The 26,733-nt window shown below is 37.6% G+C and overlaps 2 protein-coding genes across 4 annotated transcripts; one reads left to right on the forward strand and one right to left on the reverse strand.

Moving 5' to 3' along the window:
- The first annotated feature begins 1,229 nt into the window (after nt 1-1,229).
- Nucleotides 1,230-13,117, forward strand: tbxa2r (thromboxane A2 receptor). 3 transcript variants are annotated; one of them, XM_072389315.1, is made up of 3 exons: nt 1,230-1,507; nt 7,343-8,211; nt 11,752-13,117. In XM_072389315.1, exons 2-3 carry the CDS (start codon nt 7,426-7,428, stop codon nt 12,055-12,057), a joined length of 1,092 nt encoding a protein of 363 aa, XP_072245416.1. In that variant the 5' UTR covers nt 1,230-1,507; nt 7,343-7,425; the 3' UTR covers nt 12,058-13,117. The 3 variants fall into 3 exon arrangements, with proteins under 3 accessions (XP_072245416.1, XP_072245418.1, XP_072245417.1); XM_072389317.1 differs by lacking the exon at nt 11,752-13,117 and adding an exon at nt 9,854-10,165; XM_072389316.1 differs by lacking the exon at nt 1,230-1,507 and adding an exon at nt 6,291-6,320.
- Nucleotides 13,118-14,616: 1,499 nt separating this feature from the next.
- gipc3 (GIPC PDZ domain containing family, member 3) lies at nt 14,617-26,494 on the reverse strand. The gene is made up of 6 exons (XM_072388673.1): nt 26,073-26,494; nt 23,365-23,550; nt 22,682-22,862; nt 19,167-19,276; nt 17,403-17,484; nt 14,617-14,923 (listed from the first exon to the last, which is right to left on the reverse strand). Exons 1-6 carry the CDS (start codon nt 26,358-26,360, stop codon nt 14,772-14,774), a joined length of 999 nt encoding a protein of 332 aa, XP_072244774.1. The 5' UTR covers nt 26,361-26,494; the 3' UTR covers nt 14,617-14,771.
- Nucleotides 26,495-26,733: the final 239 nt, after the last annotated feature.

Genomic DNA, 26,733 nt, shown 5'->3' on the forward strand with positions numbered 1-26,733 from the left:
AAGGAAAAGATTTTTTTCAGGTAATCTTATCTACAGTCATACTTCTATTGTATTCATGTGCATATTCATATTGCGTCATTTCTCTTCTTCTATCTTCTTGCAGGCTCTGGGTTTTCCTAATACTCTCCTTATGGATTGAATGGACATTCTCCTTATACTTCTTTTAATTTTTTTATAGCTTCTTATATTAAGACTTGTTATTTTTATTCCTTGTTTACTGTTTTTTTTTTACTTAAATCTGGGGAGACCGAGAGTCTCAATATGCTTGTGTATGTATTGCAATAATTGAAATTGACAAATAAAGCTGACTTTGACTTTTTTTTTCATGCAAACATCCAGTTCCAGATGTTTAGGTCATACCTGATTGGTCACTATGTAGAAAAACTCAGCCTTATTTTTCTTAAGTTTTTATGACATTTTACACCCATTTAGCCGTGGCGTCCATTGGAATGGACATGAAAAAATACTATTAAAAACATGAGTTACCAAAAATGTGTTTTTTCCACTTTGTTTTTATGTTGGAGAGGAGTCAGAATCAGTTTTTTAAAAAATTTTGCCCAGCCAAAAAAATGCAGGTCTGAAGGGATTAAGCATCTTCAAACTTTAGCTGTATAGAAACTTTTGCCTGTTTTGATACACATGTGCAGACAGATGATGACTTTAGAGTGTTTGTGAACGTTAATCCAGTTGCAGTCTTTCTTACTCTGCTTGTAGCTGATATACAGACCTGTGTCTAACTACAAGCATGAGGCAGCCATGGTCCACATCTGCTCTGCATGTTTTTTGGTAACATGACCTGTGCGCAAGCTGGTTTCTATTACAAGAAAGGGGAAAAAAACTTCCAAACATCTTCAAGATTTTTCAGGCACTTTGGGATCTAATTTCACTGGTTTTAAATGAAGTTTTTCACTATTTTCCATAGTCTTACTTACTTACTGTATTAGAATGGAAATATCATTGTCACACAGCTGTTTTAACTGGTTTAAACATGTAACATGTTTTTTAGTACAATATTTTTTTTTTTCTGTAGAACCCACTTAAACTTCCTCATTATATACACTCGCACATTTAGAAAAAACAGAGATGAATGCCTTTTCCTCTCTCTGTTCTCTACTGCATTCACTAATGTGCATTCTTCATTCTATGTAGTGTCTCTCTAAAGTCTTCCCCTTTTTGACAATGTCTTCCGGGGAGGAGTGAGCTGAGCAAAAGGAAGTGTGACCAGAAGGGGAGAGATGAGTATCTGAGCTGCGGTAGGAGAGAAACCAGCTGAGAGAAGGAAGCCAGGATAATCCACAGTTATTGGTGTTAGTCTGCTGTAGAATAGGACTCTTTTTAACATTTTCATCAGGTGAGATTCACCATATATGATATCTTGTCCACCCCTTTCTGTGGTTACTGTTTCTGTTGTTGTAATCGATTGTAAAAGAGCACAGAACTGACTTGGATGGAGTAGTAAAATCTTTCCAAATGAGAGTAATCCTGCTCCTTGAAAACTTCAGAGGTGGTAAGTTAAAACTAAAAAAAAAAGCATCATTTCACAAAAACATTTGTTCATGCTGTGTTTTTATTTCTGCATAAGTGAACTCTAGAAGACTATTTACTTCTGCTGCTTACTTTACTAAGAATTAGGGCTGGGGTCCTAGGCTGTGATAGCAGTTATTCACCCCTTGTACATTTTAATTCAAATGCTATCAAAAGAAATGTATTTTTCATTTTTCAGCATGGCTTGTAAAAGTTTATACTTTTGTCATCCTCAGCAGTTTAGTTTCATTTTGCTGCTGTTGTCATAGCATATGAAGTGTTTAAAATGGAGAAAAAAAGAAATACTCACAGTTGACTGCATTGCTAGAATGTAGAAAAACATCCCATCAAGCATTGTACTATTTTTTAAATCTGTCGTTTTCAGTGATACCCTTCAGTTCAGTTACCCTGAAATTTTGCAAGCATAACAGCATTTGAAACCAGAACACCTTCTTCTCTCTCAGCTGTTTTGTTTTCAGAGATTTCATGCAAGTCAACAGAAGGAAAAGCTCCAAATTGTTCAGGGAAGTTTAATTAGCTTGTCAGTCTGCAATGATTTGCCTTTTTTTTGTACGAAAAGGAAAATAGAATAAATGTTCTATTTTCAGGCACAAATCTCTCTTCTGTCTTTCTGGATAAACTGTAATTATAATTACAGTTTCTTAGCAGCATCAGAATTTTTCATGAAATCAAGCCTTTGTGTTCTCTCACTATGCTCATTATCAGTAAATGAAGGGGACTTATACGGGAGATCAACCCGTTAACATAAATTAAACGGTTTATTGTGTAAAACCTTGTTGATTTCCAAAAGTGAAGTTGAAAAAAAGGAAAGAAAACTTTTCTTTTTTCACTGCTCTCAAAGCGCTATAAAACATCCAGCAAAAAGTGCATTGGAGATTACACCGGGGACAAGGTCAATATAAGGTCAATGTAACGTGACTTCTGCTGGTGAACGGGGAGCAGGGAGAGTTCAGTGTCCTTACAGCCTGATGTATGACGCTGTTCCTCATTCTGTTGGAGCTAGCTCAAAGACTGCAGTGCCTCCTTCGCGATGGCAGGAGGCTGAACAGTGGTAGGAAGGATGTGTTAGGTCCAGTGCTATGCTGAATGCATTCCGGCTGAGGCGGGTGTTATACATTTCAGAGAGTGAGGGGAATGGAGTGCCCATGATCCTGCAGGCTGCTTTCATTTTGCACTGCAAGGTCTTCCTGCAGTGGGTAGTGCAGCTTCCTTACCACACAGTCACAAAGCCAGTCAGGATGCTGGCAATGGTGCCACTGTAGAAAGGGCAGTGGCACACATGATGGATGCTGGAGCTGTAATGTGGTGCGAGTTGTCCAGCAGAGGTCCTCTGTGATGTGGTTAGAGTGAATTGTCCAATAACAGGAAGGTTGGCGATTTGATTCCCACTCTTGCCACTCAAAGCTTGGTGAAACTGACAGCTGGAGGACCGTCAGTCCACCTCCTTGCCACGGCTGAGGTGCCCTTGAGCAAGGCACCGTACCCCCATGCTCCCCAGGCACTGTGATTGGCTGCCCACCACTCCAGTGCATGGCATCTGTCTCTATGAGTGTGTGACTCTGTGCATGCGTGTGTTTAACAGGTACCAACCTGGATGGGTTAAAAGCGAAGGGTGTCCTCTGAAGTAGATAAAAATCTTGTTAGTTTTCTCCACGTTGAGCAGTAGACGAATACCTTTATACCATCTGGTTAGTAGACTCAGTTTAAGTAGAAAAGCATTTCACCATCTTAGTGAAACATAACACAATTTGAGACAAAGTAACTGATGAAGCTAACGGCCACTTTTCGCTTGATATCTTCTCTCATTGTTGTTCCCTGATGGACTTGATAAAAATGTAGCCACAAAAGAAGATTAGCAAAGCTTCATAGGTTATGAATTATTGTATTTAAAAAATGATTACTTCAACAACAACCACTCAGTATGTATAAAGTACATCAATAATCCATTATGGAATTACCATACTCCAATGTAACCTGTGTGTTAGATTCAGTTCATGTGGTGTAATTGTTGGATTTAAGTAAATATCATGACCTGCTGTTTCAGCTCAGTCCCCATTGTGAAATGTTGACATTTTACATCTCTATAAATTAAGGCTGTTGATAATGTCTCTAAAATGCAGATGTGTCAAAATTTACAAGGCAAAAGCTCCAAGAGTCAGTCCCTCTTTTCCACTAACTTGTGCTTCGCGAGGAACATAACGTTTGTTTGGGGTTTTTTCCCCATATAAGGAAGGCTGTAATTTTCAGCAAGTCTTCCATTACCCATGTTATTTTATTGCTGAAACTTTAATCAAGTTATTTTGGTGCCCAATTCCTAAAAAGATGGGGGAAACTACAAAACACTTTTTTTTGTTTGTGGTGTAGTTGTTTTCAATACCCAGTGGAGGGAAACTGACAATATATATATATATATCAAACTACAGCGTAACAAAGTCAGATTGTTGACAAATTTGGATGTAGTGGTTGACAGCCATGTCTGGCTATGCAACATGTGTCTCCTGTCAGAAGCAGCTAATCACTCCACTGATGACAACATGACCATGTTCCCATTTATAATTACCTGTATTGAAACAAAGAGGAACTCATGTCCCCGAAAATTACACACATATCAATAGATTTCTGTTACAGTTTCACAAAAATTGACAAAACCTTGTGAGTGTCACGGTCCACAGGACACAGATGCAGGGTCGATTTCAAGGCAAGAGTGTTTATTAACGATAAACAGATCGAGGGTCTCCAAAACAGAGCAAAAACAAGGGGCTGTGAAACTCCTGAGACACTCCCCTCAATAACTATATTTGAAGGGGACCGCAGCTATGAAAATTATCAAACAAAACTATCTCCACGCCAGGAGGAAAACAGAACAGGCTATGCACGATTACAAAATAAACTTTCGCGCTCTCCTAATCAGGCGGACTTAAACAAAAGACGCTCACCTGATAAACAGGACACAAACGCTACAGAACGGAAAAAAAATAAAAAACTCTCCACGAAGGGAGGCACTATCAAACTTAACAATTATCACTAAGCTCACCTGTAACGGCGGCGCAAAGATCTCTAAAGACAAAACTCAAAATCACTCCACTAGCGGAGGAACTATGAAACTTAAACCAAATGCCGAACGCAGCGCTCCTCTAACGGGGGTGTCTATGAAACAATTAACAAGAACAAAAACCACTCCTTAACGGAGAAACAAAACATGCTATGAGAACTTACCGTGAACTAAACTAAAGCTATGGAATAAATTACAAATGAAGATAGCTCTGAAGGAGGATCACTCAACTTCAGGCTCAAGGATTCAGGACATTGGGTTTTGTGGTTCAAGGACGCTGGAGTGAGGAAGGAGACAGGTTACACGCACTGGCACAAGACAAGGGAGACGCAGACACAAGATGAGCCATAGGGAACAGATGGAAACACTTTGGAATCAGGGAAGACAATCAGACACTTGACACAGGAGGAAGGGCAAGGTACCTGAAACGAGAGGGAAGTTAGTATTTCAAAATAAAACAGGAAATGACGAATTGACAAAACATGAACTTTATTGTTCTGATCTGACTGTATTTGTATTTGTTGTTTTTTTTTGTTGTTGTTGTTTGACCTGTATTTTATGTGGCCTCTTGCCTTGTTTGTTTTAACCCTCGTAACTTAATGTTTTAAGCTGCTGTCTTGGCCAGGCTTCCCTTGGGAAAGAGATCATTGTGTCTCCATGGGGCTAACCCATGTTGAATAATGACTAAATATAAATAGAATTTAAAAAAAAAAGTTTTGTGAAACTATGTTGGAGTGACATCCTCATACATCAACATGCACTGGCCCCAAAAGCCTGTTAAAAGTCTTTTTTTTCTTTTTTTCTGAGTGCGAGAGCAAAAGCGAAAAAGCAACTTGCTTAACTTGTCACCCCTAATGTTAAATAGTCTAAGGGGACCAGTATTCCAAGTGTATTGTAAGCGTGCAAGCTGAACAATGACTTTCAGGAAAGTAAACAGGCAATTGACAAATGTTTCCATTGCATTGTGGTGACACCATTTCTGGGAATTGGAATTGATGGTGTCTAAACTGTTTAGCTTTACACCTACCTCACCTTGAGCAAACTACATTAACAGAGGCACACACCCATATTTGTTTATTTTCTCAGTGTAACACAGGTTCCATTCTCTCAAATGCTATTTTTTATTTATTCATTAACTTCCTTTATTTAGCCAGAAAGATCCCATTTAGACAAGATCTTTTCTTTCATTGAGTCCTGCTCAGTGTAGCAGCATAAAACTGAATTTCACATAAAAGGTTCACATAAAAGACGATTTCAAATATAAGGTGAAAACAAATAAAAGACAGAGACAAAATCCAACAAATTTCTCTTTCAATCATGAAATTATATTAAGAGGACTCATTCAGGGAGGTTTTTGATGATATAGAGAGGGAAGTGTTTGAAAGCTGATGATTTATTGAAGCTCCTTCTATGCATGAGGTGAATAGAATGCAATTCTTATGGTTCTTTTTCATATCTATTGTCTTTAAATATTTGCTACATTTGCTTATTGCAGTTTATGTAGAGTCATCATTTCTTGACAAAAAACAACATTCCAAAGGCTTAACACCGGCAATCTGCTTTCTTTGAACACAATACACACTGATAAAGTCCCACAATGCGCACTGGAAGTCCAGCAACAGTAACATATAACATCTGTTAAGGACCACACCAAGAATATTCACTACAGCTGCAACAAAGATGTGACTGTCTATGATAACTGTGATCCTTTGTGGTAATGCAGGTCGGCTTTTACAGGATGCATGCTGATGTTTTTCAGAAAGCGAGTAAGACACTATCAGTAGAGGTAGATGAGTTTACTTTACACTTGGGTTTGTTTGAATAAAAAATATTTTGAGTCATTAAATAGTGGTATATTTAGACTTCCTCTGTATCAGTTCTCATTTCTGAATGTTGTTTATGCCACAAAGAAAAACATTTTTGCATAAGTAACATATCAATGCCATATCTGATTTCATGTCTTCACTGCACAGCATAATGTGTTGCTGTGTAATTATGGTATGGCTGGTCATTTATTGGGGACAGACCACCAGGGTCAACATTGTAGATTAATTATGTTAATTTCCTGTTATTGACTCTGTCATTAACACTCTCAGAACTGCATTTCCTGCCCGGATGCTAGCTCTCTGTCTCTGTTTTTGTGATCTGTGTCATTGTCTCCAACTCTGTCCCACGCTAGCACTGTCTGTGTGTCAAGTCTTGTGTGTTTTTGTAGTTTGTACCCAGCAAGATCAAGTAACAATTCCTATTTGTTTCCCCAAGATTTTGGGCCTACTTATTTTAAATTATCACCAGATAAAAATGTTTTTAAAAATTCAACAGGTTCACAGAATTGCCCTTTAATATATTCACTGTGATAGTTAATCTGTTCTCCTTTCATTTGGCCTGCCGAAATAGACTTCTTTCCTGCCACACATGACTTTAAATGGGACAAAGAATATGTTTTAGATGAATGGGTGATTATAATCCATTTCCAGCACCGAAAGTGTTCTATGACCATCATCTAACACTTCTAGCATTAAAGTGAACACATAACAGGGTCACAAAGGTTGTCACAGATGAATTACAACAAAACAAGCCCACTTTAAGATATACTTTTGTAGAACTTGTAGAAATTTCTTTTGCACCACATGGCTAGTTGTGTATTTGTATGTGCATGTACTTTGATAGCTGTTGTACATTTCCACAATCCAAAGCACAAATGTCTTCAAATTTAACTTCTCTCTATTTTGTTCTTTTTTTTAGGTTACATGAAGAAATGAGATTTCTCCTAATTATATTGTCTCTCCATCTCTGAGTGATCTCGAATTCCATGCCAGCTGAGCACCATGAACAACTCAGATAGTAACACCCCAATCTGCTACTCTAACACCAGCACACCATTTATGTACAACCCAGACTTGGGCAATGTCCAATACTCAGCCACCTTCAGCACGTTGGGCCTCACCTCTAATCTCATTGCATTTATTGTGCTCATTAAATCCTTCCAGCGAACACAAAGTCACTCACGCTCTTTCTTCCTCATCTTCCTGGGTGGTCTTGTCGTTACTGACTTCATGGGTCTTCTGGTCACAGGCTCCGTTGTGGTCTCCTTCTACATCACACGTGTTGACTGGCGTCAGTCAGACCCTACCTGCCACTTTTGCAACTTTATGGGTATGTCTATGGTCTTCTATGGATTATGCCCACTGCTGCTTGGTGCCACAATGGCCGTGGAGCGCTTCATTGGCATCAACCGTCCATTTTCCCGTTCCACCAGCATGCCCAGACGACGGACAGTCTCCATGGTGCTGATGGTGTGGTTTATTGCTGGCTGCATATCGCTGCTGCCCCTAATAGGCTTCGGAAGCTACCACATCCAGACTCCTGGCTCCTGGTGTTTTCTCAACATCAGCTCAGAGGGGAATGACTTAGCATTCTCTGTGCTCTTCTCTCTTGTCGGACTGACTTGCATCGCTGTGTCATTTCTGCTGAACACTGTGAGCGTGGTGACCCTGATAAAGGTGTGCTGTGGACCAGACAGGGCCCAGCGGCGCCGAGACCATGAAGTGGAAATGATGATTCAGCTTATCCTGATCATGGCCATTGCTAGTATCTGCTGGTGTCCCCTATTGGTCAGTTTTTCTTGTGTTTGTTTTTAGTTAAGTAGACCTAATATTACTGCATTTAATATCTTTACTTCTCTTTTCTGTAAAATGATAAAGAAACTAGATATTTTCTTAGATGCCTCTGGAAGGAAGTAGGAAGTTTTAATAACTTTATTTCCTGGAAAATCAAGCTTTTTTTATACAGTCCACTTTATGACCTCTTACACTTTATGACCTCTTACACTTTATGACTCTATTACTTTTTTCTTACATTTTTCTGCTATCACCAATAATCTCATTTATTAAGGCCAGATATGATAACCTAGTCATTGTGGACAGCTCATTGTACCATATGAATCTGGCTCATAGCAACTTTTGGCGATTAAAGAAAGTTTCTAAAGATTATTATTATTATTATTATAGTTACTGAATACAGTTTGTTATCTCTGAATTTCAATAATTAAGTAAGCTAATAATTGAGAGCAGCCTTGCAACCCTGCAATCATAGATTGCAACCTATTTTCTTGATATCAACCTGTTATCTTGAGATAATGACACAAACTTATTCATTGTTATGACAAAGTAATCCTTTTTATCTTGATAATGACATAATCAACTCATTGTTACTACAAAATGATTTTCGTTATCTTGACGTAATGAGATAATCAACGTGTGATTTCAGGATGATGAGAATTTTCAAGAATTGCCTCTTTTGGCTTCCATAAAAAGACATCTGGTAATCATGGTGCAGTTTGGCTCACTCCCATTTCTCTGAAGACTTGCTGAGTGAACTGAGATAGTTTTGCAGAATACATGCACAGCTCCATTCTTTTTAAACTGCTGTGGGCCACCACAGGAAGGTCTCTGGCCCTGTTTCAACCTGGGCAAATGTGGGTGAGCCTCTGTAACTATACAGCTATCTGTGCTCTGTGATAGTGTGTGTTTTGAGTTGATAAGAGCAATGGAAGTGTGCCTTCCTCTGTTGTAGGCAAATATAGAGTATCTGTACACTAAGTCTTTCAGTCTTCTCACATGCATCTTTACAATTTCCTTTTTAGTAATGCACAGTATGTAAATCTTTGTGAGACTTTAACATCACTCAGGAGGCATTTTGTAGGAAGTTAAAAGCAACATCCATTCATGATATCGTGAAGCGCTCTGGCTTACAGTGACCAACTTACTAAGCGTAAAAAGCTTGTGGCATAAACAAAAGCTCCTCTCCAAGCTCTTTTTGTTATCAGCACAGTTCTTCAAATAATTTTAGAGACTGGAAACTAACGCCCAGAACTAACCTTCCAAGCTGATTTTTTTTAAAAACTGAAGCTATTCACATTTTAATAACTTTTATATTTGTCTGACTGCTTGTATTAATCTCGTTTAGCCCCTTTTAGTGATGTTCTAAAGCTTCATCACTTTCTTTCAGCACAGTACCCCCATCATGTCAGGATCCTGTGTTTAAAGCCCCTATGTTTATGAATATTGTGAGAGATTTCAAACTATTATTAGTTCTTATTTGAATAAAAATTAGCAGTGTCCACCTGACTATAAATTACGGCCTGATTGTTCAAATCAGAGGGAAGAATAAAAAGGATTAAAGTCCCTGAAGAAGACTGAAGAGCATATCATTCTGGAGTCCGGTCTAACCTTAGTTGTGTGATACCCTGAACAGATATATACACTGAGGAGCGCAGTGACACCCTCTGCAAACGATGACATGATTTTGATCTACCTACGAATGGCCACCTTCAATCAGATATTTGACCCCTGGATTTACATCGTGTCTCAAGTGTGCCGACTGAGGCGAGTAAAAAGCAAGGCGAATATTCAAATGCTGTTGCAAAAGCACAGCTTATCATGTCACTGCTAACCCTCATCATAATCAACTTTAGGCTGGAGTTGGACAGTCACATCAGCTTGTCAAAGCCATCTGCTAATGATGCCCGTGAATTACATACCTAAGAGCATGCTTGATTGTGCATTTTTGATTGTGCATCTTAGTTGCTGCTCTACATCTCATCATATTTCATTCAGGACCATTAAAGAATGTTTCACTGATATTTTTTAAGCCTTGTCTCTACGCTTGTGCCACATTTCATTTCCTGAAACTAACACAGATGGTTTCATGTCAAGATATATATCAATACCATGACAGGTTATCACTCTTCTGTTTGAAGTTTCATCAGGTTCATCAAACATTCCTCCTGAGCAGAGTTGCAGAAAACATTTCCTGTAAAACACCAAGTTTTTCAGGCCAAATAATAATGATGCTTTGCGGAAAATGTAGAGAAGCTTTCCACTAAGGCCTACCTGAAAACCTCGTAAGCAACACCCTAGACATTGTTGGATGAGTTACTGAGTAAGTGTTAACTCAGGAATATCCCTTTGAATTATGATTACTTTGAAAGTAAAGGTGTTATTTTACTTGGTCTAAAAAATAACTCACTACATCAGACTAGAGTTAGCTAGTAACAAAACTGTATTTCATAGTCAACCCAATCTTCCAGTCAAACCACAGGCTGTAAAACAGCAGCATTGGTCCACAGTCCGAAATATACCAGTTATAAGAAAGGTTTGAAAAAAAACGACTAACTCTTACTAACCCTTTTCCCACAGATATAGCTTAAGTTTCAATTCACCACACCTTTTTGATTTTCATTTAAAAGATGTGAAAATGAAAAGATGAATGGAAACTGTAAACATTACAATAAAATAAGGAAACAAATGTTGGGATTCACCAGCTTTTCCAGTCTGCAAACAAACTTACAAAATTAATTCATGAAGAAGCGTTTTCATCATTTTCTTTTTGTGGATGTCTGCCACAGTAATTGTTGTTTTCTTTTTTCTTTTGTCCTCCTTAGGGTAAGAGTAGAAGTCCAGTTGAAAAATCTATTGGGCTTAGGAACCATCCTAACTGAGTGCAGGGTCCCAGAATTAGAATTTTAGTAATTTTAGGAAATGTGAACAAACATATATGTAATCTGATTCTGCTTAAGAAAGTGCGCCAAACAAACAAAAACTTCAACAAAACTTTAAACATGTGTTTACACACCATATCAAAATGTGCATGCCACAATTTTTAACAGGATGGCATGAATTGTGTCAAAGCTTCCCATGCACTGCTTGGATGTGTATTGCAGAACAGATTTCCAATAGCTGAATGTTGAATAGACACTAAGCCAACTTGTTATTCCAGCAGGAGCTTGTTTGCATGTGTTAGCTAAGCAGGATATTCTTATGGTAATATCATTACAGTGATGCCTCACACAAATGTTGCAGCTTAAAGCAGGAGTTAATTGTGATATTGTGGCTCTTGCTAACAAGGGCAATGGCAAAACTAAAAGTGATTGCACATGTGCTTTTGCAACATTAATCAAATCTTTTTCAGTGGTTCCTTATCTCTAACTCTTCTGTCAACCATTTCAATCATTTGCGTTTTTTAATTCTTATCTTTCCTGTTGTAAAGTTTTTATTATATGATTGCTGTTCCGCACTTACATTAGATTTTTTCCTTTTTTTTTGCTCTTTCTTTTCTGCATTCTTATGTGTTTATCTTATCCCTACAAACAGATATTCATAGCTCAAACTGTCCTGTCTGGAAGTCGTGTAAAGATCCAATACCTTCTTCGATGGATTCGCTTCGCCACCTGGAACCAGATCCTAGATCCATGGGTTTATATCCTGTTTCGCAGATCAGTTTTGAAGAGAGCACACCCTCGCCTCGACTGGTCCCGCAGCTCCATCACATCCATATACCCATCTTTCAGGGAGACAGTTCGCAGATTGACGCGATCTTCACTTGGGAGTAACCTGGGCTCAGATGGCGGAGAAGAAATGGAGAAATCAGATGTGACACCATCACCTCCTTCTCCATGATTAGACGGATTTGAGCTATGATTACAGCAAACTGACAATAAAGTCACTGTGTTCATACTCTTTCATGAGTATTTTTTATGTTAATTAAGATGACAATATGTTGCACCAATAATGTGAGAGGATTGAATTTTATTTCATATTCCTTTTTTAAAATGTTTTGTAGTATTAATCTGTCACAAGAAAAAGTGTGTTAATAGTCAGCTAAAGCACCTTTAAAGCTATCTGCATGCTTCTTTTAGATATTCTAAGCTTATTTTTTTATGTTAAACATAATGTTACAGAAATAAAGACATAAATGAGATGCTTCAGTGAAAATTAGCCTTTTATCTTGTGTCTTGTTGTGTTAAAAATGGTTAATTCAATGTTTGATTTATTCCAAAGTTGGTCAAGTAACCCTATCTCCAATAATACTTCATGATTCTTCAATATCAATTGAAATGGAACTGATCATGTTTCAGTATCATCAATAAATAATAATTGTCTGCTAACTTGTTTGCAATTGGAACAGATTTATGTGAAAGGAAAAATGCAACGAAATAACTCCTTTTATTTTTTCCTCTTTGTTAATGCGTGACTGCGATCTTCTGCTTCAGTGTTCATCCTTGTGTGTCACATGTCACACTGTAGATACACATAGATGTTCGCAGGAAATGCAAATATAGTATCCAGAATGGATGTCACTTAGAGTGCTGTGAAAAGCGTGAAGATTAAACATGATTACTGGTGTCATTAGTGATTTAGAACTCTCCTCAAAACTCTCTTTACCTTTATTTTCACTGACTACTGTTGCTGTGTACTTCTTGAGACAATTTTATAGTTTTTGCCCGGGTTTTAAGATACTGATCTTTGATATTTTTACATTGGATTTAAACTGCACTTGTGCTGCTTGAATAAATAAAAAGTGACATTTGATGATTTGTTGTGCAGAAATACGCTCAGCAAGTATGATTCCTTGTCATAAAACCTAGTGGTTGGTTGGACTTTAAAGTGTAATTAAAAGCCGGTTTGAAAGAATATGTCTAGTATATATAATGTGACTGTATGTATGTTTTGTGATAAACTGATCTAAAAAAATAAAAATAAAAAAGACCAAGCTTTTCTGAAGTCCTCTAATCAAATTATGATGATAAATGCTCAAACGTTTCATTCAATTCCATACTGAGAAAGTACATTCACAGTGTGACTGATACTGTACTGTATATTGACCACAAAAGAAAAGTTGATTTTAACTGTCGCCAAAATTTCAGATAATGAGGTCAAGATATTTTGATTTGACCCTTTTTTAAATCTAGCAGACTAGAGTGGGGCCCTTGCTGTCATAGTTTTTTGAGACATAAAACATTACTCTTAGACTCCAATATGTAGTTTGATTCTTCCTTGTTGTTAACAGTACATACTGTGCATTACAAAGAAAAGAGAAAAATTAGTAACACATTACACAGAGTAACACACTGAAACGGACAACAGTGACACTGAAGTATATAGGCTCCAACAAATTGGTGTCGTATTTTCATTTTAATTCTTGACAAATAGAGTCTTTCTCTGAAATGTGGCAAAAATATAATGGGTTATGATGTGCTCCTTTATTAGGAGTAAGCATGAAGATCTTTATTTTGTTATTCAGGCAAAATCGATTAAAGGTTCAAATCAAGCAGCTTACATGCTCACAAGATCAGTGTGCAAGCATGCAGAAATTCTTATACTTTATCTACTTTTTTTTATCTTATCTACTTTTCATTTCTGTCCATGAGAAGTTAAGGGATGTATCCTTGTTTGTCAGTCCATAAATGGGATATTTCTGATTGGTCACCGACTGCATGATTGATCATTTCATCTTATTTGATTCTCATTTTAGATTTTGGACTTGCTTTAATTGTGCCCACAGATTTCAAGTTTGCTGCCTATTGATGTTGGAGTAGTAAAAGTAAGTCCTTCCTTTTGCAGCTCTTCCTTCTTCCCTTTAAATCAAATGAGCACATGCATGTGCATATGTGCTAAATACAATTTATCGTTGACAAGACTTGAATCACTCCTTTGGATGGAGGGCAGCTGCCTAATCTATTCAGCTGCTATATCCTTCTCCGAGAAGGGACTGACTAATACGGTCTGAAAAGGCCTGTAAGTGGCCAAACACTCATTGTACATGCTTCCTTCCACAGCCAATAGGAGGAGTGGATATCTATCTATAGCTACTTCTGCCCGGTATAGTCATACAAATTGTTGCCAGAAGTAAAAATATGCAGACTACGTGCTCAATAATGACTCCAGTTCTGTTTTTCCCAGCAAACGTTCATGAGAGAATACTTTCTTTGTTCTCAGATGGTTCACATATGTCCACTGATGCCGTAACATGAGCTTTTAAATATAATTCAGCTTGAAAAACGTATGTTTTCTTGAATGTTTAAATGTTGAGAATTACCATTTCATCTTCCACCCCTTGAAAAGAGATTCAACCCAGACTACAACACAAACGGCCTTAAAACAACACAGCAGTTTTCTGTTTTGAATTTATTACATTTGCTGTGATGATCTGTAAGGAGCAAATCTGATTTTCCGAAGGCAAATAATTACAGCAATGGTGGTCACTAAAGAAAGCTGTTAGTCAAAGCACTGGGACAACAACATTTAAACAAATCTGCATGCTTTTTGTTGGTTTGTTTTTTACAACGAGATGTTTCAAAGATCTTAGCTCTTTCTTTCCAAAGTGCTAATGTCTAAATTCTGCCATTTTTAACATCTCCAATAGCTCCCCATACATCAAACAAAAACACATCAGGGAATGCGAAATCTCCCAGAACTGAATCCAGTGCCTCAGCAAAGTCATCTGGGTTCTTCTTGTTTTTTCCCGCTTCCACAATGGTGGTCGCTGCAAAGAAAAGAGGACATGAGTTGAATTTTTTTAAGATTGAACTCGAGGTTAAATATGGATACTGCAGTCAAGAACTGTTTTTATTGTGGCAAGGGACTTTTGTTTCTTGCAAAATGGTTATTGTGAGAATGCTTGTAAAAACAACAATTCAGCTATTGCTGAATAATGCAGCTTTTTAAAATATCCTGCCAATTTTGAACTATCACAGTTTAAAAATTAGTAAAATCCTTGATGATTTATGTGTTTACAATGCATTCCAATGAAACAGAATGTTCATGTGTAGAGTGGAGGCTCCAACTGGCAGAGTGAAAGAATACAGAAAGATTCTTCAGAAAAAAAGTTTTTAACCTGTCACTGTTTCCAAAATCGTTAAGCCACATCTATAATTTTAGTATTAAAACACAGGAAAATTTGTCCTCTTTCAGCCAATGTGACTTTCATAGCCTTCAGAACTTCACCTTTTTAATTAAAAGCCTCTCAATCACAGCAGTACCTTCCAACTGCCAATGCTTTTTGCTGTTTTCTTCTCTTTTCTGTAGTTTTCTGCCTTCATCCAGCTCCTTTCACAAATACCTTTCATGCCTTTTGAAACTACAGAAAATGACTTTCTTCTGAGTTTACACTATTTATCAGCTTTTTTTTTAGCATGGTCAGCTATCCCCATGCAGCTTTTCAGCATTCTCACTGCTGTTTAGCAGGAACTGCTTTTTCTAGTTTTATGCAATGTTTTTGCAAGCTACTTATGAAAAATATTACTATAATGCCAAATGTAATGTTTAGATTTCTATATTTCCTACATATATAAACCAAATTTTCTATACATATCAACCATGCATAGATAGATTGGAAGGGGCTGGGATACTTGTCAGTGTTGGGTGGTGTAAAATACAGAGACATTCTTGAGGAAATCATGTCTCAGTCTTCTGGGGAATTGGGATGACGATTGAGATTCACCATTCAGAGTGACAATGACCCTCACTGCTTAATAAACACTTCAGGGGTTTAAGGGGAACTTTTAAACATCCTTAGATAGTTTATTCAAAGTCTAGGCCTAAAACTAATTAAGAATCTTGTGCATAGCTTTCAGCAGAGAGCTGGATCAGCTCTGCCTTGAGGAATGTTCATAGTTAATCTATTTTCTCAAGAAAAACCCACACAACCTCTGTGTTCTGTGTGATTCATGATAGCAGACAAGAACAGGAAAATGTTTTTTTTTCTAGGATGGTGGCACACCTACTTTGATTAACCAGCTCCATTTTTAAAATTCCTCACTAATAATTGGCAGCCAATTTACTTTTATGTAACACTCTCTAGTACAGCCTATGTGATAGAAAAACATAGACTTATTCTGTACTTGACTTTAGCAAGAGAAGTTTAGCATTTTTAGAACATTGAACATAACAGCATAAAATATTTGCAATCATATTCTTAATAATCATTTAAGAATTTAAAGAATGCTTTTCAAAAAATGTTACCTTTACTATTTTTTTTAATATAGAGAGCCAGCAATAATGATGCAGGACTGCCATAGTAAAACCTTGTGGATATGTAGATATCTCTTGAATTCCTTTTTTATTTCTCTCATATTCACATCTTCCCACTGTCCACTTCTATTTGTGTCATAATATGTAAACAAACAAACAAATTTTATTTAGGGGCGAATCCCAGCTATCAAAAAGGGAAGGAGCAGATTTAGAAATCATTTTAGAGTTTTGGGAAAGGGCACAGTGACATCCGCCAGAAGATCATTACAATAAATCCCAAGTGATTATCATTCTTCATCTTGCTAAGCTGTTTTGATACTCTGTGAAGACTAAATTGAGAAGCTAACTGATGATGTTGCCAGTTTGCCCGAGCTTCGGAGATTTTTTGATTGGGCGTCACAGAAAATTTCTGACCCTAACAAGAAATAAAACTTGAATCAAAATCCATTTCCGCTTTTTTTAATCTTTCTTTCATTTATTTTAGAGTTCTCAACCTTTTTTAATGGGCCAATTAAGTTACTGGTTGCTCACATTAAGTGGCATGCATTTGGTGCCCATGACAACTGAGTAGTTTCAGCAAGGGAAAAGAGACTGAAACACAGACGAAATACATGGAAAAAAAATTCTCAAGATTAGTCTTGTTGAATATTTAACATTAAAAGAAAAGACCTTTTAAAAAACAATTAAATCAAGGGTAAAAAATGTTGAAGGGACAATAAGTGCACTAGAAACTACTGAAATACCATAAAAAGACATAAGCGGTTCTGGGCATTTTTCATGCTCCAAATTCTTATGTGGTCATCTGTTGGGGTGAATTTATTTTCATCCAGCAGTCAGTCAAGTACCACAAGCATAAAAACTACAAGGAATCTCAATGATTTTCTCAGTGATTCCTGGTTAGTAACTCTCCCAGACTAAACAACTTTCAGCAGTCCAAATGTGAACATAAAGATGAAGTCCACTTTGAGGACACAAGTGTTATGTGGTCTTACCAAGCTCCAAGTCTCTGATGCCCATGTAGCTCTCCAAAAGGTCATCCACTTTCCTGGTGGCCTGTTCTTCAAACTCATTTTGCTGAAAGAGCACCCAGACAAACACAGAAGTGTTTATGGAAATATGGTTACATAAACTCCAACAGATTAACATATTCTCCTGCCAAAGCACATGAGGCCCAATAACACTTTTGGCGGTGTGGTTAATGTCATACTGTGTAAAGTGAATATACATATGTTCATAGATGATTACATTCTCAGTACAGAAATAATGACTGCATACACAATTGTGTTAAAAAGAGAGTACACACTGACTTTATTTATCAGGACATAATAGAAATAAATCATCTGATCTCTACCATGTTTTGGAATTACAATGTAAAAATAACCTCAGAAGAACAGTAGCAAATCACAGCATGCTACCCTCTGTCATTACTTTACATAAACTAAGCCAAAATGCAGAACCAGCGTATGAAAAACTAAGTACACCCTTACTGCTTTTATTGGAATAGCAGACAAGACTCTCCTAATCAAATGCTCTTGATTAATTTATTATCGGCAAGTGTTAGCACCCAAATAAATTGTATTTGCTATTTGCAAACACAATTTGCCATAAATCAGGAAATGGTTATAAGGCCATTTCCAAACAAATTACAGTGCACCGTTCTGCAACAATTTTCCCAGAAGTGGACGTCCCAGCAAGTTCACCCCAAAATCAGACCTTGCAATAAAAAACAAAACAATGCAAAAAAAAAACAAAAAACAAGCGCTTCATCTCAAACTCTCCAGGCCCAGTTAAAGTTCCTGACAGTACCATTATAAAACAGCTGAATAAGGCCTGAAGAAAGCCTCCTCTCTCTAAAAACGACATGGCCGCACAGCTTAGGCTCACAAAGTTGCATTAGAACAACCCATGACTCACTCTTGGTTGTCCTTTCGACAACCAAGAGCTGTTCATAAAGTAATGTCCACAAACTTCAATGAATTGAAGCAAAGTTAGAAAATAGAGTGGGTCAAATTCTCTCCACAAACAATGTGACGGATTAATGAGTTCATAGGGAAAATGATTAGTAAATCATTGCTGTTAAGGGTTCGACAAATTGTTGAAACATGAAGCAGTGTACTTAGTTTATCACACTTCTTCTATATTTTGCTTAGTTTTTGTTCAATGATTAACGACACATGTTTTATGTCATGTGCTGTTGTTCATCTGAGATTGTATTTACCTCATTTTAATCCCTGGTAAGGACCAGAATTTCTTTATGTCTTGATACGTAAAACTTTAGAATTGATAGAAGGTATATTTATTTTACAAATGATTATAGAATGTATCTAATTCATGCTTTTCAGCTTTCAATTTTTTTAAAGCAATAATGTTCACTTTACAGATCAGTTTAGTGTGAAAAAAATTACATTCAAGATAAGATTTACTTCCAGCAAAACACTTCAGTTTGATTGTTTGTGTGTGTGTGGGAACAGTTGGAAATGCTTGGTTCATTTCAGGTCAGGTCAGGCCTGTATTGAACTATGTGAATTTTTAGCCTAAATAAGCGGAAGCACCTCAAACAACCTCAAACAAAAAAATGCATGTGACAAGCTTAAATAGACATATGATCAACTGTAAAATACTATTTAAGTGTTCATAAGAAATCTAATTGCCCGATAAAAGTTTTGTGTCTGTGTGTACATATTAATGGGCATCTGGTACTCAAACACATCAGAAAGTTCAGGCAGTCATAGTTCGACAGAGCATGTGAAACTCACCACTTCCTGAACTGTGGCGGCGCCCTTGGAGCGAAGTCGCAGGGTCTCCCTCCCGTTCACTATCTTGCCCTCATTAGATTTTGGTGCTTTAGTCCTCATTCCAATCATATCTAATCACACACACAAGATGACAGTCATTAATCAAGTAGTTTTTTTAGTTAGTGGTCATGTGTTTTATTTGTTTATCATTCATCCTTTAAAGTTAGATTTTTTTTGGTAATAAGTCTATTTGACCTTCTTGGCTTTCACTGCATACCACTAAAACATTTCTCTTCAATTCAAAAGAAACTCTTGTACTGACAAATTGTTTGCATGTCATTGACATAAGTTTGACAATTTCTCAGTGGGTTATTTTTATTTAACAGGATGAAAGGTCAGAAACACCCTGGGGACAAATAAACAGGTCAAGTGGGAGGTCACATGTCAGCATCTGCTATGTATGTCAGTGTTTGTGTAAGATCAACAATAGGTATCAGTAAGCTACACTATATTGCCAAAAGTATTCCCTCATCTGCCTTTACACACATATGAACTTAAGTGACATCCCATTCTTAATCCACAGGGTTTAATATGACGTCGGCCCACCCTTACAGCTATAACAGCTTCTATATAAGCTGCTATAACAGCTTCAACTCTTCTAGGCAAGCTTTCCACATAGTTTAGGAGTGAAATTGTCCCAGACACGTCCATCAGATTGCCAGATGGAGAAGTGTGATTTGTCACTCCAGAGAAGCGTCTCCACTGCTCTAGAGTCCAGTGACGGCGTGCGTTACACCACTGCATCCGATGCTTTGCATTGCACGTGGTGATGTACGTTTTGGATGCAGCTGGACCATGGAAACCCATTCCATGAAGCTCTCTATGCACTGTTCTTGAGCTAATCTGAAGGCCACATTTGGAGGTCTGTAGTGATTGACTCTGCAGAAAGTTAGCGACCTCTAAGCACTATGCGCCTCAGCATCCGCTGACCCCACTCTATCATTTCATGTGGCTGAGTTGCTGTTGTTCCCAATCACTTCCACTTTGTTATACCACTTGTTATACCACTGACAGTTGACTGTGGAATATTTAGGAGTGATGAAATTTCCCGACTGGACTTGTTGCACAGATGGCATCCTATCATGGTACCACGCTGTAATTCACTGAGCTCCTGAGAGGGACCCATTCTTTCACAGATGTCTGTAGAAGCAGTCTGCACACCTAGGTGCTTGAATTTATACACCTGTGGCCATGGAAGTGATTGAAACACCTGAATTCAATTATTTAGATGGGTGAGTGAATACTTTTGGCAATATAGTGTACGTTTGGTCTGAAAAATTTGCACAAACAGTGCAAAACCATGTAAGATAGATCTCTATGACAAGTTTTGCTTTGACCTCTGCATGTGAGAGTTTCTAATGTACAACATGGATTAAATCAAGACCGTAATATTCAAATTTGGCAACCAGCTCATTTGTGTGTCTGTTTCAGGTTTTAACATCTTAAAGATTCTTGTGTACCGAAATTCTGCTCTAATCATCCTATGTGGAAGTGATTATATCGATGATCGCACCAGAGTGACAGCTTGCTCACACACAGGAGAGGGAGACTTAAACTTAATGTAAAACAGCAGAGGAAGACTAATATATAAATGTATTTAGAGGATTATTACCACCCAACCTTGTAACTAAATTGTCCCAGTGGTAAAATAGAATACCCAGCAGCTCAAGAAGCAAGTTCCCATATATCGCAGCCAAAGAAGAGATATTTGTGCAGTCTATAGCTTATTCTCATTAGCTTACAATGTAAGCTGTTACATGTACAGTGGTCTATACAACCCAGATGCAATTCCAGAGGCTGGAAAACCTCTTTGGATCTTTTTTTTTCCCATTGTCATTCAAGTGCGTGGATCACTAATTCTGGTATCCATTTTAACTCCACAGAATTGTAATGAACTGATGCAGTTGGCTTCAGGTTGGCCTCAGACAAAATTACTCCTGTTTAGTGTCTGCTGGCATTTTAATGTGTTTGTCTCCAAACAGTGATGTGACAACAGATACTGATTGGTGGAAGGAAGTCAGACATTCGACCATGGATTTGGTTTCCTGCCTGATAAGCAGCCAGTTCCACATTGAGAAGGGAGTTTCCTACTGTGCTTTCCATGTTCTAAACCTAATGCTATAAACACATGTCTTGTTGAAGTACTGCTAAAGTATTTCTTGAAAAAGAAATTAGAACTTCACACTCAAACTTCAATAATTGAACTGTGTGAGCACATGTTGCCATGAGATAGCACAGAGCAGCTTATGTCAATTGATATATAGGCTACTAAAAAAGCTCCTTCACATCTCCAGCATGTCTTCACTTAAAAAAATATCCGACTATAACCTTAAACAAACCATTTAATACATGTAGCATATACCAAAGAAAAAGCTAAACCTCTCCTAATCTGTTAACCCATTTCTAGTCCCGTCTGAAATGTAAATAAAAGCTGCTTTCAAACTCAATAGAAAGTACAGCTAGTTAACTCCAACAATGTCAATTGGAACAAATATTTACAATCTATTTTGCACTGACAGCTGAAGTGCTGTAACCCACGTTAAACTTTGTCTTCTGTTTCTGTGTATCTTTGGTTGAGTTTGCCTCAATGCTCTCATGTTGCACTACACACAGTTCATAGTGTTATATTGTGAGAACACTTGTTTCCTTGCTCTTCTATGTGTACAAGAGAGTTTTTTCATTTCAGTAGTTCCTGAAGATGGTCGTCAAGCATTAACAGAACTGTCATCCAGTGTTGACCTTTTGTGGGGCCTTTTTTCTTCCCTATGGTAACAAATGTCTGTCTCTGCCTGAGAATTAAATTATATGAGTAAAGGAACTGAAGGAGTTGATTTCCAGTGCACTGCTTGATTCAGAGATTCAGTCTGTTTTTCAATAGCTAATATACAGTATGTGTTTTATTTGTGTATTTCTATTCAATTCTTTTAGTGTATCAAGTCAAATCCTAACTGGGCTGTACTTGTTCCTGAAGAGCCACTTTAGACCATTACTGGTCAAAACTCAGTGTTACCAAACAGCATAATAAGATTGGTCAATTGATCATAGATGCTAAGATTAGCTGCTAAGATCATTGGCAGAGGACCAGTGATCATTTAAGCAACTACATCCTGTCTTCCTGTTTGTTTGAGTGGTACCCCGTGCTAGAAATATATCTTTAAGGGAAGTTTCTCTTTCGATTATGACAGAAGCACAGATAATAAGCACTGAGAACCACGCTGCTTCCATTCTATCATTTGAAGAGGTATGAATTTATACAGTCTCAGAAGGAATGGATGATGTAATTCGTTGTCTAAATATGTGTCAAGGTTGATCAGTGTAATGGCTTCAGTGCACAACTTCAGTGCTACTTATCCAGTCAGTGTAATCCTGACCAGTATTTTTGACTGATGTCAAAGTCTATATAAGGGATTTTCTAATATCTGTCTGTAAAGCACATGACGATAAGTCCCATGCAACATTTAATGTTTTCCACTCACCAAAGGCCTTCTTGGGCCCCACAAGGCGAAGAGTGAAAGGTATGCCTCTCGGTTGCTCTTTTAGCATCTTAGCCACCTCGTAATGTCGACACCCTACAATGCTCTGGTCATTGATAGCCTCAATGTGGTCACCAACACATACCGTCTTCAGTCTGTCTATGGTGCTGCCTTCTTTTATTCTCTGGGGAGAAGATGGCATAAGTCACATTTACAGGTGTAAGTGATACACAGTTTTCATATTTGAGATCAAAATGTCAAATATTTCAATCCAAACTGAAAAATAGCCACAAAAAAAATTGAAATCTAGAATTTTCTTGTCTTCATTATTGTTTAATATTTTTTCTGAAAGGGTAACATTTGTGATGTTTTTTTTCTTTACTGTATCTCACTATTACCCTCATATCATACTTATATCCTAAACTTTTCTCAGAAGAGTGCAGGTACATGCAAAACGTTTGACTGTGGTGATATTGTAAGCAAAACTATAAGTTTTTGTAACAGTAGGCAATGAATAATAACTTAGACTCCCTGTTAGAGGTTTTATACTTTTTAACACTTTGCCATGAACTGAAAGGTTAACCTGACCAGCAGAAAACTAATTATTTCTTTGTGATATTTTGCAAGGAGTCAAAAAGAACATAAGTATTCACTCCTTCAGGGTTTTTGTTCTACCTCTCATTCACCTTAATGAAAGCATATCCTGCTCCATTGTCTGTGATGGTGAGACCCAATGCATCTTCTGTCTTTGTCACCTCCACTTCTTTAGTCTCCCCTCTGACGTGAGCAAAAATGAAGTCCTCAAGTCCAATCTGTCCCCCCAGTAGCTTCTGCATGTCCACCTTATGAGAGTTTAGTGTGCAGAAAAGGATCTGGGAGGAGGACATTGGTAAAAAAAAGTTGCACCAACTGATTCTAGTTTCAAAAACATCCAAGCAATAGTTACCGCTGAGGTGAATCAGTGACTGTAGAACAGAGATTTTAATACTTTGTATATTAAAGTGTTACAAAACTGTTGTTTTACCAGTGAGCCACTGGTCTGTACATTACATCACACATGCATTACCAATCATGTCCATCCTCTTTACTATGGCATTACAAAAGAAGACTCAACCCATCAGAATTTCTCTAGTCATGCAGTACTGATATTGACCAGCAGATGACAGTAAAGCCAAATGAATTAGAATTGCTATGGCTTGTTTATCATGTGTTGGACTTAGAAAAGTTCAAAGGTGTGTGTGTATTCTTTATACAAGTATATACAAGAAAAATATTGAATTCACATGATTATAGTTAAATCCTCTGTCAAAAGCATTTTTGTCATCTCATTGGATTATCTCAAGATAATAACAATCCATAATGAAAGCTTATGATTGTTTTTAAAAACAATATAATTTCTCTTTGGGATACGTCAAGTATTTTCTACCTTTTTACTTTTCATTTTTTTAAATGGCAGCACATGCACATTTGATATTGTTTCTTTCTATCTCCTCCCTCGAGTGGTGTGTTCCACATTCAGAGCCAATTTGTTGCTCTTAATTCATGCTTTCAGCTTAAAGCAAATGAAAGAATATCCTTCAAGTCTTCAATTTAGGATTCTGCAATCTGAAGTTAACGTTCAAGTTTTGCTTTATAATCCTTTCAGGAAACGTAAGATAACCTAAATGAACTTTTATCTTGGAACAGTTTGTTGTAATTTTCTTGGCAAGGAGAACAGACTGTCTGGACTAAAGTTCAAGGTCTTCTCCTGCATCTGACTGTACATTCATTGTAAACTGCTGCTGCTGCTCAGTCCTTTGGAGGTCACTATCACTGGTTAATTGCCTGGCCTTTTTTTCTGTAGAGTTTCTTGTATCTAGAGGTCGTCATGAATCTCAAGGTCCTGCAGATATAGTAGTCATACAGTTATCAAATCCCTCTTCAAAGACAACTTTTTGCCATTGAATTATTGTGCATTTTACGTGAACCCAAATCAACCCAAGAAACTTTTTTATCATTACCTCTACTCAATAGATAAACACTCACTTTAGAGGGGCACTAACGAAACTTGAAATGCAGATTAAAAAGATTAAGTTTTACTTGTATATTTGTTACAACGTAAGTCTCCACCTGTTGCATTTCCTACTATTAATACTAGGGTCATTAGAAAGGAGCTTCTGAGAGTTACACACAACATACAAACTCAAGGCAGACTCCATATCATGACAGAAAGTTCTCCATCAAATAGTAATATATATATATACATATATATTATCAAATGACATTATCTTTCATTAATTCTCTTTCACAGGAAAGAAGAGACAATTATGCTTGGTGGTTGCCTAAGATCAACAACTCTGATTAGTTTGGAAGGTACACAGGCTTACATCACTTCATCTATAAGTGTTTGCACTTGTGATAGGAAAAGCTGATGGGGAAAGATAGAGATGGCCTTCATGGTGACTTTCAGTGTCAACAAGTGTTTGATAAGGCCAGTGTTGAATAGTCATTGCTCTTTTATTGAGTGTGTTAATATGATTTAACTAGTAGTGCAGCAGAACGGTAGCAACCACATCTGTCATTGTTGTTAGACAAATCGTTTTAAGTGGTTAAAAGCTGCTGTTTTTAATTAATGTTGTGCTTCTTTACTTTCTGGAAATGAAATTAGCAAATGTTCAAAACAGACCTAAAAAAAAAGCATCTACATTTTTATTCCTCCAAAACGTGTTACCTTCTCATTTTTTGATCTACTGTTACACCTACTACTAGCTGCTCAGGATATATTGTAATCCATTGTAGGTATCTGTTTAAAGTGTGAAGACGTGATATGTGGAAGTCTCTGATACCACTGAAAACAGAGTGAGGGTGCAGTGTGCAGGTTTGGCCAACGCTGACCTATTGAAGGTTTGGTGTTCAGATGTCTTCTTGAAAACTATAATTTGACTGCACACAAGAGTTTCAATCCTTTAAAAATGAAAAACATACTTGAAATGCTTTAATCATTGTCTTTGGTACTGTAATTGTTTGTAGGCTTATTGATATTTGCATTTTGAGTGCATTATTATTCTATTATTTGAATAGATTCTGAGGGGAAATTGTTATCTGCTAGTTTTGTTTTGCTCTGAAGTCACAATCATGCCTTGTTGAGATAAATGTACTTGTGTTTGCTGATTACAAAACACTATCTAGTCATTTGTTTCCGCTAGTGATCCTTGTTAAAGCACAGATGAGTACAAAGTCTGGCACACAGTTGTTACACAAATGATCTCCAATAGTACATTATGGAAACCTAACACCTTTTCACAACTGGCGTAAAAGACCAGAAATGCTAGGCCAGCCTACAACCCAAATTATTTTATTGCTCGACTATTTTCATTCTAACTGGACATGTGACTTTATAATGCTACATTCATACCTCTGACGGGGAGATGTTGAACACCTCTGCGATCTTGGCATACAGTTCCTTGACATTAGTGAATCCATGAATGCGGCCTGTTGGGCTCCCGTGAGCCAGCTGAGTGTGGAAGATGAGCCTTGGTCTGGGGTATTCAGGTGGCCCTGATGGTGGTGGTGAAGGGGGAGGTAGCGGAGGCGCCGTGGGCTCCAAACAACCCTGATTCTGGTTCTGGGCCCTCTGGTCCTCCATGGCCTCAACCCCTGCTGCCTTGGAGTCCTGTGGGCTCATAGTCTCCCCGTTCTGCATCGGCCCCCAGCTCAGAATGATCCTTCTTTCAGAGCCCTGCAGGTGTATTGCACTAACAGAGGGGAAAAGCACTCTCCTTTTCCAGGCATAGATGACCAAGCACCCAACAAACCAACTGCTCACCCAGAGTTTTAGGGTGAGGAACACAAATAAATTAGTGATGAGTGCAGCCTGGTAACAGGAGCTGAAAGAGGCCAGCCAGGCCCAGCCGGGTAGAAACCCAACACCCTTTGAGCTGAGGATTGTATGTGTTATACCTGAGCCTTTGGCAGCTCACGCATAAAGAACATGAACAAAACACACCTGGTAAAGGTTTTTTTTATACATAACACGGTTAAAAAGGGTTAAAAAAGGGTAGGATTTCAAAAGTTTG

This window comes from Leuresthes tenuis, unplaced genomic scaffold, assembly GCF_036924035.1.
Source record: "Leuresthes tenuis unplaced genomic scaffold, fLeuTen1.0.hap1 SCAF_7, whole genome shotgun sequence".
NCBI classification, from domain to species: domain Eukaryota; kingdom Metazoa; phylum Chordata; class Actinopteri; order Atheriniformes; family Atherinopsidae; genus Leuresthes; species Leuresthes tenuis.

What these genes read in the sequence shown, in the direction of transcription:
- tbxa2r (XM_072389315.1), top strand. Translation starts at nt 7,426, where the DNA reads ATGAACAACTCAGATAGTAACACCCCAATCTGCTACTCTAACACCAGC. An exon ending in TCTGCTGGTGTCCCCTATTG is followed by an intron (nt 8,212 to 11,751) that starts GTCAGTTTTTCT and finishes CCCTACAAACAG; the next exon opens with ATATTCATAGCTCAAACTGT.
- gipc3 (XM_072388673.1), bottom strand. Translation starts at nt 26,360, where the DNA reads ATGCAGAACGGGGAGACTATGAGCCCACAGGACTCCAAGGCAGCAGGG. An exon ending in TCAACATCTCCCCGTCAGAG is followed by an intron (nt 23,551 to 26,072) that starts GTATGAATGTAG and finishes TCCTCCTCCCAG; the next exon opens with ATCCTTTTCTGCACACTAAA. An exon ending in GGGGCCCAAGAAGGCCTTTG is followed by an intron (nt 19,277 to 22,681) that starts GTGAGTGGAAAA and finishes GTGTGTGATTAG; the next exon opens with ATATGATTGGAATGAGGACT.